Genomic DNA, 15,954 nt, shown 5'->3' with positions numbered 1-15,954 from the left:
AGCTATTTTGAAATTAATCTTACGTACTAAGCATATGGGAAAGTCCCATAAGTCTACAAGCCAGTGAGGTTTTTTTATCTATCATAAATAAAAACAAATGGCCCATATATTTCTATTGATTATATGCTTTCCCAGTGGCTCCCAAATTCACCATTCAGAATGCAGCAAAGCAATAATGATTTATAATTTGCAAAAAAAGATAGCTTATAAAGCTGAGAACATTTTAATTTTATTCTGGTCCAATTCTAAAACTCAGGCTTATTTTATGGGGAAAGTAATGAAATTATCTAAGCTTTGAACAATTATTTAAGGAGTTGAGGAATTTTGCATTTTACACACCAAAAAGAAGCATTAACCAGAAGTTTGTAAACCACAACTTTACATTTACTGATGAGAGGTATGCCACATACTTAACAAAAAAATCAATATAATAATAAGAAAGACAAATAGTTCTGCAGAAGATGGACAAATAGTCAAAGTTCTAACCCATACTTAAATTTCTTATACCCTGCCTGTCTTCAAAACTACACCATCTTGACTGTGTTTATATAAGCAGCAGTCAAGATTTGCCTTAAGACATGCTTGGGTGAGGACTTCAGCCTTTAGAGAAAGCACAATCTTTAAAGCTAATTCACTGCTAATTTGGTTTTACACCAGAAGATGAGACACACTTTTTTAATATAAAATGTCCTGTCTGTTGTGTGACTTGATATTTAAGTGCTGAAAAGCTCCTCAGTGTTAGGTGTTGTAATTTTTGCTACAATTGGTTTTAAGTTAAAATTGAAGGGATTCCCTTTTGACTGCACACATGTAATTTGTCATTAACTACAATCATCACTGAACAAGATGGCACTTCTATCTTCCTCCATATCATCCAAATCTCACCTATTTTTCACAGTGCTACAAGGCTACATGATACAAGCCTGAAGACATCAGTAACATTATTAGAAACCTGCAATGGAAAAGTTAAATAACTGTAAAGTTAAGAGAAAACTGCAATGCCAAGAAGATGCTTCATATGTCATTTAAAACCTGGCATGTAAGTTTAAGGTTTCCTCCAAAGACAAGAAGTTCTTTCATTCTTACTACTCTTATCTTAGTTGCTAACAAAAGAATTCATATAAATGGAATACTTTAATATATTATACCATTTGATGACCTGTCACAGATTTGTTAATCCTTGATTGGTAATCAGTTTAGTGAGCAATATTTCTAGTCACTGCATTTATTCTCCTATTTGCAAATGGCTGCAGTTCAATGTTCTTGTATATTTGAAGACATTAAAAAATCTCATTCAGTTTAAAGAAATTCAAGAGTGAAAATAAGTGTTTTCATTTATCAAATTAAGTCTTACTTTCTCTGTACAAATGGTGCAAATCAATGGAGAATTCTTCACTGTTCTCCAGTGTACCACAATAAAGCACCAACTAGAATGTCAAGATTTTAACTTCACACATAAAAACATATTAACACTCAGGAAAGAAAAAAAAAAAAAACAACACTTTGAAAGGGATAAATATGAAATTAACTTGATGCTAGAATATACTTTTTACAATCTTTTAATTAAAATAAATTTGATTGCTCCTGTTTCAACTAGTACAGCTTTTCCCCTGGTTAGGGACTAACCAGAACAGCCTTCCTGCCTTACAGAATAGCAGGAATAAAAGCAGGTCAAGCTACACTGTTAATCCAGCAGATGTAGGTCAGTTTGGGATAAATATCGGAACAGACAGAAAATACCACAGTGCCCGTGCCTACTACAACTGCTGCTGTGAAGTAATTTGGTCTTACTCTCTTCAGAGCTGTCAGTCAGTGTCAGTTCTTGAATCTCCAGTGCTGAACTTCAGAAAAAAAACAAGAGTTTTAGGACTCCAATGGGTCTGTACCACTGTGCTGCCTATTCAGCTTCTGCCAGAAGCAGCAGCAGCAATAATGCAGTGCATCATGTATTGATGATAAAGGTGGAACTGCATCTTCAGAAGTGGTCACAGATTATTTTTGCATGTAGCACTAGACTCTGGTTCCTTCACCTAAGGTTTAGTAATTGAATTACCAAGATTAGAACCATTATTTGATTAATACTGTGGCATATAAGAGGTTTAAAATATCACCAGGATATTTTTATCTCTAACGTAAGAAAACAATCTCTCCTGCACTATTCTTCCCAACAAACTGTTTATACAAAGAGGATGATAGAATATCAAATCTATTTAAACAACCTCCATACTGGATATGTGATGACACACTCTGTTTTACAAAAAACCTAAACATTGCCAACTCCATTCACAAAACAAAGGAAAAGCTGTAGAGTAGTTCAGGAATGTATCTCCACATAAAAAAAACTTATACAGAAAAAATTTCAGCTCTGAAGGAACTTTAGGCATTTGAATTGAGGAACATACACTACAATTATTTTTCTTGAAACTGAAGAGCAGCTGCCTATGGACAGTTAATAATCTTTATCAGTTATTTAAGGAAAAAAGGATAAACGTAAATAGAGTATTATAAAAGAGAAAAAAAAGGTGAATGCATGAATTTATAGTAATGTAAAACTATATTAAAATTGATTTGCTGCTACTTTGAATGCAAAAGTTATAAAAGCACTCACACTCTCCAAAAGCCATTTGATTAAACTCAAAATCAGTAAACACAACTCAACTCACTGCTGGAAGGAAATTGTCTTTCCCTCAAAAATCTTAAACTTGTCAAGACAGCAAAAGCCTTCCTAAATAAGACTTACATGGGTTCCAAGGTCTCTATTTTGCAAATAAAAGGATAGCAAAGAATGCAAGTATGATTTTTTTTTTTCCTCACATTTACAGATTAAAGTGAAAGGAGATGGGAAAGCAGGTAGACAAACCACCTACATTGTTCACTAACCCCTCTGTAGCTGTTCCGAGTTCCACACGCTGAAAAGTCCTACACACCAAACTCTAGCATTAAAGGTGAGCACTGGAAGAGCAGCTACACAGCCCCCAGTGTTTTGTCCCTGAAATAAATGTTCTCTCCCTCTTTCAACCCCCTTAGGATGCTATTGCAGTAGTGTCTTATGCATTGATATTTAAAGCACCCATCCTAAGCTTAGTAGCCATTAACATTAAGAGAAACGACAAACATTTAGGTTTTGTCTTTAAATTTAATTTATAAAATTAAAGGAAAAGTTCCTGAAATAGGTTCAGAAGGAAAAAAAAAAAAAAGGAAAAAAACAAACAAACAAACAAAAATATGCTACAACATTAAGGACCCTTGCAAAGACACCCACATTCATTTTTGAAAATACTCAGGTTTTTTTCCAGAATGTTTTCATTATGTAAAAGGATAATTGCTCAAGGGCAAATTCCTGAGAGAAATCATGATTTTACAATTTATTCCTTGCCACTGGAACATGGTATTTGCCTTTCTTCCTTTCAAACACTCAAACACCTCAAAAACTCCTTAGGAAGAAAGGATATGCTCATTAAGATCATACTTAATATCAATGCCATCCCAGAGGATACACACACTAAACTATGTCTAATAGTTTTATCATTCTGCATTTGTTTTAGGATGTGTATTTTAAAAAGCAGGTCAGTGGCAATCTCTCCACAGAAGACCCTACATTGTTTTGAGAGGGCCTAACTTTTGAGAGTTTCTTCCCGCTGTTCAACACAATTAAAACAAAATTGAAGTAATCCTTCTTTCTCTAGGAGAAGCCATTAAGAGGACAAGGACAACATCTCCTACTTCCACATTTTTAAATGTTAGGTGGGAAGGAAGTCACTGTTCTAGTGCAGTCAACCACACTTTGGTTGGTTATACTGCTCTTCTTTTGGCAAGCACCTGATGTCCATGCCCATACCATACATAACTGCTGTTGCCAGTTACTTCATCAACATTTGCAATGCACATGAGAGATAAAGGAAAAAAAATACACAAAACCACCTCAAAATCCAAGCTTCAATTTACATAGCTATATTAAAAGAATAACTCCTATTAAGAGAATAATTCTTTGGTGGAAAGAATAAGGGTAATCTCATTCAACACATTTTGTCAGTAGTAGGATCAGGCCAGAGGGATGAGAAAGCTAATTATGAGAACTAAGGCTTCTATAATAATAATAATCTATAACTTAGAGACATTTGCACTACATTATCATGGAATTGCAATTGACAAGTAAATTTAAAAGCAGAGGTAGATTGACTGTTCTACATTTCTGAAATATCTGAAATAAAAAAAAAGTACAACAACAAAATTAACAGGAAAGTAGACAAAAAAAATGTATTTGTTTCAACAGAGGTGCTTCTGTTGATCAGCATTTATATGGAGTTACTTTGGTGACAAACTTCAAAACTGTTTACTATTGATTTGATGCTAGAAACTTGAAAAATACTTTGAGTGCAAGAGTGAGATAAATACTTGAATGAGTAATCCCTATTCATGTTCTCCACAGGGAAGTTGTGGGACATCATCAATGGGAATATGGATTGTTTAGTTACTTCATGTTCTAAGCCTGAACTGCTATAGGATGACTATCAATAAAGAATCATGAAGAAATCAAGCAAAATAATTCATAAAATATGAACTCGCCTGAGAGCTAAGCAGCTAATAAGTCTACCAAGCCCTGCTTATATTGATGAAAGTCATATAAAGACAGACACCATCAAATAGAGTGAAAAGTTTTACGTTTCAAATTGTGTCTAAAATATTCCACATAGGGACTGTACTAAAACTACTGTCTTTTATTATGTAATTGTGTATGCCCTCACAGTACCTACAGAATTAAAACTCCATGCATTTGACTCGCTGTACACTGTATTAGCATATGAACGCTGAGCTGTCAAGACAACCCGTGTGCAGGCAGCCTTGGGTTGCCAAGGTTTTGCTAACAGAAATCCAACTGAAAATTCAAAACAAAGTCTAAATACACAAGATATTGAGTAAAGTGTAACGACTTCATCTTAAATCAGCACAGATGATCTCATTGGTCATATTCATGTTTGTCCAGGTTTGTTTGCAGGTTTTTTTTTTTTTATTCTGCTTGTAACAGATCTGAGCAAATGAAAAGAGTCTCACCCGCAAACAATTACCTGTCTTGGCTGATTTGTTGCATCAGTGGCCACAATTTCTGACAAATTAAAGAGTCCCTACATAATTTTCATTAGTCGACAGGTTGCAAGCATTTGAAGTGTCTGAAGCAACTGCACTGAGAAGATTTATCCAGTGTTGCCAAAATCTTGGAAGTGGATCGTTTGCTCCCACCCATGGCACTACCCAGTGCCTTCTCGGAGCTGAGCACATTAAGGCATTAGATGCCATTTGCATTATCACACAGCAGGGGGCTACAGCAGCTACAATTCCAGGATAATCCAAACCTGTATCTGTATCCTATGAATCCAGCAGAACTATTTTTATTGTAACAGTTTCTCACGTGGCGACTCTGGACAATAATGAGTTTACTCATCAGGTTGCATAAAAACAGTTCAGATGAAGCACTTGAGTTATTCTAAAAACATGCCCCCCCTACAACTGTTAAATTTTAAGACTGTGTTTAAAACACAATCAGAACGGAAAGAAAAAAAAAAAAAAAAAAAGTAAGGCCGTCTGTAAACATAAATAAGAGGTTAACCCCCTGGGACATCATTTAAGTACTCCAGGCTCATTACAGTGTTCAAGTTAGGAACAGCAGCAGCCAGAGATCCCACTATTTTCACAGCAAATGCTGGAGAGGGCAGAGCAGACAAATACCATCCCCAAACTCAGCTGACAAACCACTTCTCAGCTCCAAGTTATTACTCCCTCTACCACCTCCAGCGCTCCCCTTTCACAGCAAGCAGTTGACACTGGGCTTTTTTACTTCTTGTTTGCCTCGCCTCTGAAGGGACTGCTTGCTGCTAATGCTATTCCATGCACAAGCTGAGAAGAATTATTCTATTCCTCTTCCCTCAGCTGATGCTTCATCAATACTCAGGACAGAATCCTTAAGCAAGTCTCTCCACAGATCTTGCCAGAAAGGCAAACTTCCATACAGGACACATGTCAGCTTGACTCTTTGTCACCTTGTCTTTAACTTGCTTCAGTTTCACCAACAGAAACCATCGGTAATTACAGTTCAGAAGTGCTTCAGATCCTCAGGACAAAGATGTTATTCTCATCAGAGATGACAGAAAAACCTGCACGTCCCATGGCCCACAAACAGAAAATTGGAGGAATCTAATAAATCCATTGAGATACTTCACAATACAGTTTGGGGAAGTAAATCAAGCCAACAGGAAAAACTACTTTTAAATGCAGCTATTAAGCTATCAACAAGATATGTGTCTAATGGTAACTGTGTCTGCTACTTCTGTCAAAATAAATGGAAGATGCTAAGAAAACAACATTTACGAAGTTGCACTTTAAGGTGGACTGAAGGAATTTGATATTCTCTTGGATACAGTTGCTACTGAGGATAGTCTTATGGAATGTATTTATTCATCTCCTCGATTCTCCTTTACCTCAGGAAACAAGGGTTGGAGAAAATACTTCCTCTCACTTCTGCCTGAGTGTTACAAGTTCTTTATATCCCCTTGAAAGAACACTGCTGAAGTGTGGTACACAGAGAGCCTAAGTATTTCTGATTGTAGTTTTAATCGGAAGCTGAAAAAAGAGTTGTGTGAGAAACTGAAGAGAGGGGAGATGTTTTACATACACAGAGGGCAAGCTGGGTAATGTGTTAAGCATCACTTTTCCCCATCTGCAAGGACAGGCCCAATCTGGTTATTTTCACACAGTCACAGTCAGATTTTGCACTACACCCCATTTCTTGCAACACGTTTTTTACCTGATGCAGTTCACAGAGTTACATTCCGCCTGGCACACTCTCTAAACCGCAGTGAAAGACATCACTGTTTTTAATCACTGGTTTACTCTTAAAACTGCGCCGCGCTGAATGCAGCTGATTGCATCTTAGGAAAGATCAAATCCTCCTCCTCCAGCAGCAACCCCGATTTTATTGGTGACAGAAAGTCAGTCCAGAGGCTTCCCACCCCCAGCTCCGTTGCAGGGCAATGAATTGACAATTCACAGGGAAATGTAAAAGGCAGAGAGGAGCCAGCCCCCAGGTGCAGCGCGCCGCACATGTCCCCATAAATAATCCTGTATAGCACCAACACAGCAGCTCCTTGTGCGGTGACGTACCGGGCAGCCCATAAACATCGGGAAAGAATACAAATAATCCGCCCGACGGACCCGTCCTTCGCCGTTGCCCAGCGCACTCCCTTCCCCTCCCATTCCTTCTCGCGTCCCCGGCCGGGAACTTCCCCGCGAGGTGGAGCGGGGGCACTCGTGGGAGGGGGTCAGGACGATGGGGATGGCAGGGGGTGAGTGAGGCTGCCGTGTTTCGGGAACCCGGGCGGCTGCCCGTGCCCCCGCTCCGGGCTGCCAGCCGCGGCTCCCTCCGGAGAGATCGCCCGACACATGACGCAGCCATGTGAAACGCGAAATATATTAAACTTGACGTGAGATGGCATGACGGAGGCGAGCGAGGGAGAAAAAAAAAAAAAAAAAAAAAAAAAAAAGAAGGAAAATAAAAAACCTACAAGGCCACTTAGTTTAATCGACTCTTCGCTTCTCCTTCCCACACCGAAACAGCCCGCACGCCGAGCGAGGGAAGGGCTGGGAGATGCCCCGCATCCTCCCGGAGGAGCGGGGTCCGCCAGCGAGTTGCAGCGGGGCGGCTGCCCGGCCCCTCCGCACCCGCCGGGCCGCGGGGCCGGGGCCGCCGCCCGCCCCCTCGCTCCCTGGGGTCCCCGCCGAGCGGGGCGGCCGGAGGGCCGCGCCGCCATCCCGGAGCGAGGGGGCAAGCTCCCGGCGGCAGCGCAGCGCAGCGGGCTCGGCCGCCGGCTCGGCTCCCGCTGGAGCGGGAGAGGTCTGGGGGAAGCTCCCCCGCAGGCAGCCGCGGCGGGCGGGCACCTCGCAGCGCGTCGCGGGGCTTCCCTGCGCGGCGGCCGCTCCATCCCACTTGGCCGGATAACGGGAACGAGGGGGAGCGGCGGCGGGGAGGAGGGAGAGGGGAATACATCCAGTCTGGAAACTAGCTGCAGGATGAGCCGCCTGGAGCAGGATGGCGAGAGGATCCGCCGGCTCATCCGATTACCCTACGTGCGCATCTGATGCCTCGCACACAGACGCGCACCCGCGGCGGCGGCGCAGCGAGGCGCGGGCACCCCCCATCCCGCTGCCCCCCGCCGGGGGGGCACGGCTGGAGCCCCGCACGTTTCCCCGGGATGCTGTTGCAGCGCACACGCCGCTGCTGCGGCTGCACTCGCACTTTCGGGGGCACGTTCGCGGCGGGCGAGCGAGGAGGTGACGGCCGGCCGGGGGGCGGCTGCGGGGGTCGGCGAGCGGCTGGCGGCGGCGGCGGGTGAGGGGTAGGTGGAGGAAGAAGCACGGAGGGCGAAGGAGGGCGGGAAGAGGCTGACGAGGGAAGGGCAGGAAGGGTTAACAGCCGTGCGGCGCTTCAGCGCTGGATAGCGCTAGCCGAGCGGGAGGCTGGGGGCGCACGGCGAGGGGGGAAGCCGGGAGAGGGGCGAGGGAGGGAGCGGGTCAGGAGTGGGGCGGGGGGGAAAACCTGGGATGCCCCGGGCCGCAGCGGTGCCCCCCCGGCGTCCCTCCCTCCCCGCGCGTGGGGCAGGGGTGGGGAGGAGGCGGTACCTTGTACGAGGATCCCGCAGAGGCTGTAGAAGCGCAGGAGCGCTCCGGGCTTCAGCCGCATCCTGGGGGCTCCCCTCGGGCTGGGTGGGCGCCAGGCACGCAGATCCGCAGCCTCCCGCCGCTCCGCTCTCCGGGCGCTTCCTTCCCCCCGCAGGAGCCGCCGCCGCCGCCGCCTCCGCCGCAGTGTCTCCCTCGCTGTATCCAGTGGGGTGAGGAGGAGGAGGAGGAGGAGGACCAGGGTCGCGGGGGTGGATTGGGGAGGGAGGAGGAGGAGGAGGAGAAGGAGGAGGAAAGAGCGGCTCTCTCCGCTGGCTCCGGCGCTGCTGGGCAGGTTCAGGTTCCCACCGCGGAGCGGTGCCAGGTGCCCCCGCTGGCTCCCCTTGCCCCTGCCGGCGTGTCCGTCCGTCCGTCCGTCCGTCCGCCTGTGCGCTCGCCTATGCCGGGCTGTCCCGTGCCGTGCCGCCGCGGGGCGGCGGAGGCGGGGGGATGCGCAGGGACTGGGATCCCGCTCCGCTCCAGCCGCTTCCCGGCGCGAGACACAAGGGCAACCTCCGCTCGCCCCGCCCCTTTCCGCGCCGGGCCCGCCCCGGCCCCGCCCTCCGCCACACCCCGGCCCGCCCTGCGCCGCGGCCCCGCCCCCGCCGTGTCTTTGGCCCCGCCCCCGCCGGCCAGGCCCCGCCCCTCAGCCCCGGCCCGGCCCCTCGGGCGGGCGCGTGACTGGCGCACGGCGCTGCCCAATAGCCGCTGCCCGGGGTGGGCCGCGCAGCCAATGAGGAGCCGCGCTACAAAGCAGAGGGGCGCACCCCGGCGCCGGGCCCGGCTCGCGCGCCGCTGAGTGACAGCCGGCGCGGGCCAATCGCGGGGAGCGGCGGCCGCGCGGCGGCGCCGCGGCCAATGGGCGGCGAGAGCGGCGGGGGCGGGCGGGGCGGGCGCTGTCCAGGGCCGGTGCTGAAGCGGCGGCGGCGCCGGCGGGAGCGCCGCGGGCCCGGGGCCCCTCCGCCGGCCCTCGCCTGGAGCCCCTCTCCTGCCTCTGCCCTCTGCCCTCCCGCCCAGAAACCGCGGATAAAGGAAGGGCTGGCTGCCTCTCCGCGCTCCTGGGAGCCAATCCCGTGCGGGCGCCTTCACCGCGGCGGCGATGGGATCGGCCCCCGAACAATGGCAATAAAGAGCTTCTGGACTTCGGGCGGTGTTGGCCGGACGCTGCGCGGCGTGGAGAAAGTTTTCTCTGTGGAGGGTTTCTTGGGAGGGTTGGCAGCGTTCAGCTGGTGGTCCGGAATGGCTAATGTTCCGAAAGATAAAGCACTGAGCACCACGAGGAATGCAGGAAGGCAGGCAGCCGCCTCAGCTCTGTGTGGCTGGTGTTCAGCACAGCACGGGCCACCTCCTGCACAAGCCTCCCAGAGAAATCAGGATGCCAGGGTCTGAAGTTACTGGATCTCTCTGTAAACACCCTGTTGAGGAATTGTCGTGCCTTATCCCATAGAAAGCAGGATTCCCCTACACCCAAATAGTGATCAGGTATTTCTCCAGTTCTGGTTCCATCCTTTTCCTATTGAGGTTTTCTTTCCAACACCATGCAGCATATTTCCCACAGTTACTCTCTAAATTTCCACCTTGATGTTCTAGGCTTTGACAGCAAAGAGCTATGCAGAGATAAGTGGTGAAATAGTCTTCTCTACAGGAGAGGGAAGCTCTTTGAAAGCTCATTTCTCTGAAGGGGGCACGGTCTCAGATTGTCAAGGAAGTGCAATCAGTTGTCAACTTCAGGAGTGGTATCGGGGAAGTTATGCATTCTGTAGTCATATCCTCCGCTTTGTTCATTAGCAAGTGATGATTATGCCTGGCAGCATTTGAGACTGCATCAGGATTTATACTAAGTTCCCCCAATCTTTAAAAGATGCTCACATAAAATACAGAATCAAATTAAAGAATTGCATTTGTATAGTTTGGTAGCAAAAGACCATACCATCATATCCATGTCCATGCCTTTGGAGGGCTATGTTAGCACTATAGAGGATGTTGCACTGGAATCTCCCCTAGAACAGGGAAGCATTTGTAGTCTGCCTCTAATGCATGAGCAGATATTTTTCTTCACTTGTTTTTTTTTGTTTTGTTTTGTTTTGGTTTGGTTTTGGTTTTGGTTTTGTTGGTTTTTTTTTTACTCTTTGTGAAAAAAGACACAACAGGCAAACTATTCTCTTAGGGTTCAGTGCAGGTGCAGCAATAATGAACGGAGAATGATTATCAAAATATTTTAGAAGACTTACAGAAAGGATCAAGTCATCATTTTTAAGGCAGCTCTATAAATGTCAGCAAATGTTGGTGATTTTTTTTTTTTTTTGGTTGGTGGTGGAGGAAATTGAAAATACAATTCCCATAAATCCTTCACTAAGACAGGACTGTAATCCATCCTGAAATGCTTTTGCATTAATTATGACAGCTGATAGCTCTGTACTCTTGACAAGACATACTTTTGGTTGTAGTCTTGTTCCAGGAAACATTATAGGAAAGATACGAGATTCTTCCTAGCTTAGTGATTAAAAGCTGTAGAAAGAGATCCTCTGGCAGGTTAGGAATGAAGTGCCTATCTGTACATCATGGGGTTTTCAAGTATTTGCCATATTAGTACACTTAGAAAAGCTGATCTGAGGGTTTAGGAACACCAGCTGACCTTTTCTTCCCAGGATTCAGTGACATGGACATCATGTCATGCTCCATGTCAGGAGCATAACCAAAAATACCAGTTCTTGCCATTCTTTTCTGACTCAAGTAGGTCTGAAATGACCTAGTAACATGTTGATAGAGAAAAAAAATTCCCAACAAAAGTCCCTGGGTATTTTTACTAACTATATATCTGAGAAAATGTGTGATTGTAATCATTACAGCTGTCAGATATGATGCCATACTTCTCCTGATTAACTGAGGTGTGTTAATTTGATGGTTTCTGTAGGCATAGTAGCACATCTTGTGACATCCAGTGGCAGCTGATATCTAAACCCACTTTGCAGTTGGTCAGTGGAGCTGGAGCTCATGAACAGCATGGCCAGAAGCTCCATTACTTCCAGACCAAAAGGGCAAGAGGGATTCTTCAGGAAACACACTTCAGAGTAAAGAGTAATACCCTAAAATACCAACAAGAGACAACACTGAAAATCAGATGCAGGAGGTGAACATTTTATCAGAACCAGAAGAAAGTTCTTCTACATTATCCTGTTATCACCAGGATGGCATGTACAAATATTCATATGTAAAAAAATTCCTGATGCTAAACAAAGCAAAACCCCAAAACATGATTCAGAAAAAGCCATCAGATATTTCCTCTCACTGAATTGGTAAATAACAAGCTCCCTAACTTAAAATAAAATCACCTCAAGACAGTAGCTATGCTCCACCTCTTCTAAACTGAGCCATCTGTGTTGTGTTGGGTTAGACTACCTCTAGAGTTTGCTCCGAAAAACAAGCAAAATATGAAGGGATAATAATGTTTTTTAATGATGTTCCTTGATAGCATCAGTGGTCAGTGATTAGGGAGGGGAAACACAAGGAAAACATGTATTTGGATAAATATGATTTTGTTGAATTCATCAAGTGGGGGAAGATGTATAGATAATTTATGGAGAGAGAAACTTCCAGTATTACAAGCTGGGAAACATAGCTCTAGAAACAATTGTTCTATTCTATGTCCTATAATATATATTTTAAAGTAAATTTTGTATAATATAGAGGGTAGCAAAGAAGTAGTCACAATATGGTTGCAGAGTACCAAAACCAACTAAAAAAGCCCCACAGGAAATAAGGAGAAGGCAAGCTGCTAGTGACAGAAGTTAGAGACAGATTCTATCCTGAGTTGCAAAACTGCTAACCACTCATGATCACATTTAAAACAGCAGTTTGGAAAGTAAGATCTATTTACATGTAAAAAAAAAGAAAAAAAATTCTTGTGAGAAAACCCCACTGCAGCTGCCCCCTAGCCTTGAAGAAATCTCTGGCTTTAAAGCAGCCTCTTGAAGTTGTCCCTAATAAGTTCTTAATGCTTCTGTTTTCCCCACCACACCAGACAGAGGCACCACAGCTTCCCTCATGTGGAGGGTCCCTAAATCTAGGAGGGATTATGGGAAGTGCATTCCCCAACCCAGTGCACCATTCCTGGCCTATGTGGAAATCAGAGCACTGGAGTTCATCCCTGGAGTGTGTGCATTTCCCTTTTGCACTGCCTTTTACCCTATTGCTCTTTGGGGTGAGAAATTTTGAGTGGTTGAGGTAAGTCGCTGTTTTTTTTAATGGTTTGGGTTTGTCAGAAGCTGATTACTAGAAAAAAAAAACAAACCCAGATAACATTTACTTACCAGATGCCAGCAAAAATGCAATGGTTTGAACAAATACTGTAACTACTAATTTAGTTAAATCTATCCAACTGTGAAAATATATTGGCGTGAATAAAAATATATAGACATGAAACGCATTGCACTTTTTTTTGTTTGAAAAAAAAAAATTGGCTTCAGTAAAGAGCAATTGAAGTTTGAAAATATGCTCTAGAGAAGAAATGTGTTCATTTCCATAAAACATATTGGTGTGTAAATATACAGAATGTATCAGTTCCAGAGCAATATTATGAATTCAGTGAAATTTTGTTCTGTGTTAGTTAGTAAGATGAAGCAAGTGAAAGGAATTGCATGCTGTGAATACTACATATAAAATATGTGTGGGATGAAGTCCCATTTATAAAGCAATTATAAATGTGAGATATTTCACAGACTTTTGGAATAGAAAAAAAGTCTATAAAACAACCCTGTCAATGCAATGCCGATACAAAGTAAACCAAGGTCAAACCTCACTAGTATAATTCTCATTGAAAAATACCTAATCTACATTTTGAGTTGGTGAATATAATTGCAGAAGAGAATTACCAATGATGAGTGGAAGCAGAATTATCTTATTCATTACCTGACCTCTCATCCATATAATTTGTGGAATGAAGACACAGAAAAAATGGTGCTGTTAACATGATTCTCCATATATTCTAGTTAGGTCTCCAACTTCCTAGAGTGTTTGATAATTAGCAGAAGTGTGTGCTTTCCTATGCCTTCTCACCCTCAGCCAAGAAGGAACTACTTGAAGAAATGTTACTTCCCTACCCAAAATGACAGAATTGGGGAGGTATACAACTTTAACAGCTTTTGTAACATTATTTCCTTATGATTTTTAAAATATTCCAGCCATATTGTGGAATGCAGAGGTGGTTGGGCACTGGAACCCCAGGGCAGTGGTTAAGCATCAAACCTGACAGAGCTCAAGAAGCATTTGGACAAGTCTCTCAGGCACATGGTGTGACTCTTTGGGTGTCCTGTGCAGGTCAGGAGTTGGACTCAATGACCCTGATAGCACCTTTCCAACTCAGGATATTCTCTGATTTTATGATCCTTGTGGGGACCTTGCAATGCAGGATATACTATGATTCTATGTAATGGCCATAAGTAACATACTAATGCATGGAATGAAGTAGACACTAATTTTGTTTTAAATGTGTTTGAACAGATATTCATACAGCTTAGAATACATCCCAGCTAACATCTTTGGAATAAGTAAGGTTTTTTTTGTTGTTGTTGTTTCTAATATTTTGTAAATTTAATTGCTTTGCCTTTTATTACTTATGCAGAGATTATGTGATGTTACACACAACCTCTCTTGCAGTCAGTTGAAGTGACAAAAAAGTATTCAAAAACTCAATAGAAGGGAGTTGTTCCTTCTGTAGCACATCATGTCATCTGTTTTACTTTCTGAAGAACAGCTTCGATTACTGACACCAGTACAATGATTTTCTCACATGTTCTGATAGTATAAAGGAGGCTCTAGACATCTAGATCCAACATTTGGGTTTTTTCAGACTAAGATTTTCATATTAGTGCATCTTATGTTGAAAATGTTTTCAAATACAAGTCAAAGTATTTTAACTGATCCAGGGTAAGACTCATAGAATTGAACAAATACATCAGTTTGCCCATACTAAAGACTCCTAAAATATTTGTTCAAGCACATCCATGCTTTTTAAAAAAAGGCTCTAAGAATTCAGAGGACCTTTCTGAAAAGAGCATTTCTTTTGCTATCTCTATGAAATTTGGCCCACAGCATTAGCCTCAGGGAAATAAAAAAATGCACACAACTGACTTTAAAGATTATAGCCTTTATTATTTCTATGTATTCTGTCTCTGCTCAACAGTCTCCTAAGAATTAGATGATCTAGCAATGAAATACAGCTATCCTGGATTATCAGTGCTCTTTCCAGCAATGGGAATGAGACTGTGATTCTGTTAGATGGGTGGAATTGTGGGTCTCCTCCCAGTTAGGAGCAGAAAGAGCAGACTCTGTGTCTAACCAGTTCTGATGCCACAATCACCTTTATTGAAGGATGCCAGGACTGCTATACTGTGTCCTGGCATGCACACCAAAGAAATCAGAGAATATGAGAAATTGTGTTCTCCAGTTTTGCTCTTCTGTTCAGGATGCTGAGGGCTTTAATAACCTCTAATGATCCTGTTCACTGGGGGTCTCCACCCACACCCTTGGGTGAGAAGCTCTGTTTAAGCTGAGCTCTGTTAGGGGAGAGTATGTCTCTAGCTTAGTCCCTCTCCTATTTGATTATGTAAGACTTTGAGCCAGATTTCAATTGATTGCTTGATGCTGTGAGCACTGATCCTAACTTTGACCTTTGAAGTGTGATTCCTGATCTGCTCCAGTTCTCTGATGTTGCCTTGCAGCCTGGACTCCTGGCTGGGCTTTGCTGTAAACTCTGGGTCTGTCCTTGCTTCAGCGCTGTGAGACTGAGCTGTGGGTGCTGGTCTGTCCTCATGGGCTGGGCATCCCTGTGTTCCTGACTCACCTTTCCTTAGCAAACAGCCCCGCTCTTGTTAATTCCAAGCAGATGTAGTCCGAGAGAACACACTTCCCAAGGAGTTGGAAATAGAGCCAGGTCTTTGGTTTCAGAGATTTGTGTCATCTTTTGATCTGCTGACGCTAGGCAGAATCAAAAGGATATCATGTGGTACAAAAAAAAAAAAAAAAAAAAAAAAAGGGAAAAGAAAAAAAAAAGACAAAAAAGAACAGAGGAAAAATCCACAAGGGAGGAAAGTAAAGTATATTCAGACAAATTATTTTGGGAGGCTAGCTCTAGAAAAAGTACAAGTGTGATGGAAGGTCAAGGTAAAATTAGGACTTTAAATTTTACAGGCTGGAATAACGCTGAAGTTGAAATCTGAGGGAAAATAAATTGTTGGTAAGGACCACTAA

The 15,954-nt window shown here is 43.9% G+C and overlaps 1 protein-coding gene across 3 annotated transcripts in view; it reads right to left on the bottom strand.

Annotated features, from left to right (window-relative positions):
- The window catches only part of CADM2 (cell adhesion molecule 2), a 590,742-nt gene extending 581,496 nt beyond the window's left edge, over positions 1-9,246 (bottom strand). For 2 of the 3 annotated variants that reach the window (XM_021541238.3, XM_021541246.3), the window contains exon 1: positions 8,671-9,232. In XM_021541238.3, coding sequence (XP_021396913.1) covers positions 8,671-8,731 — 61 coding nt within the window. In that variant the 5' untranslated portion in view covers positions 8,732-9,232. Of the gene's footprint in view, positions 1-8,670 lie in introns of all 3 variants that reach the window. The other variant, XM_021541252.3, reaches the window with a different exon arrangement.
- Between the last annotated feature and the right edge of the window lie 6,708 nt (positions 9,247-15,954).

The sequence above is a fragment of the Lonchura striata genome, chromosome 2 (genome assembly GCF_046129695.1).
Source record: "Lonchura striata isolate bLonStr1 chromosome 2, bLonStr1.mat, whole genome shotgun sequence".
Lineage (NCBI taxonomy): Eukaryota > Metazoa > Chordata > Aves > Passeriformes > Estrildidae > Lonchura > Lonchura striata.
This window is presented reverse-complemented; position numbering and strand designations above follow the sequence as displayed.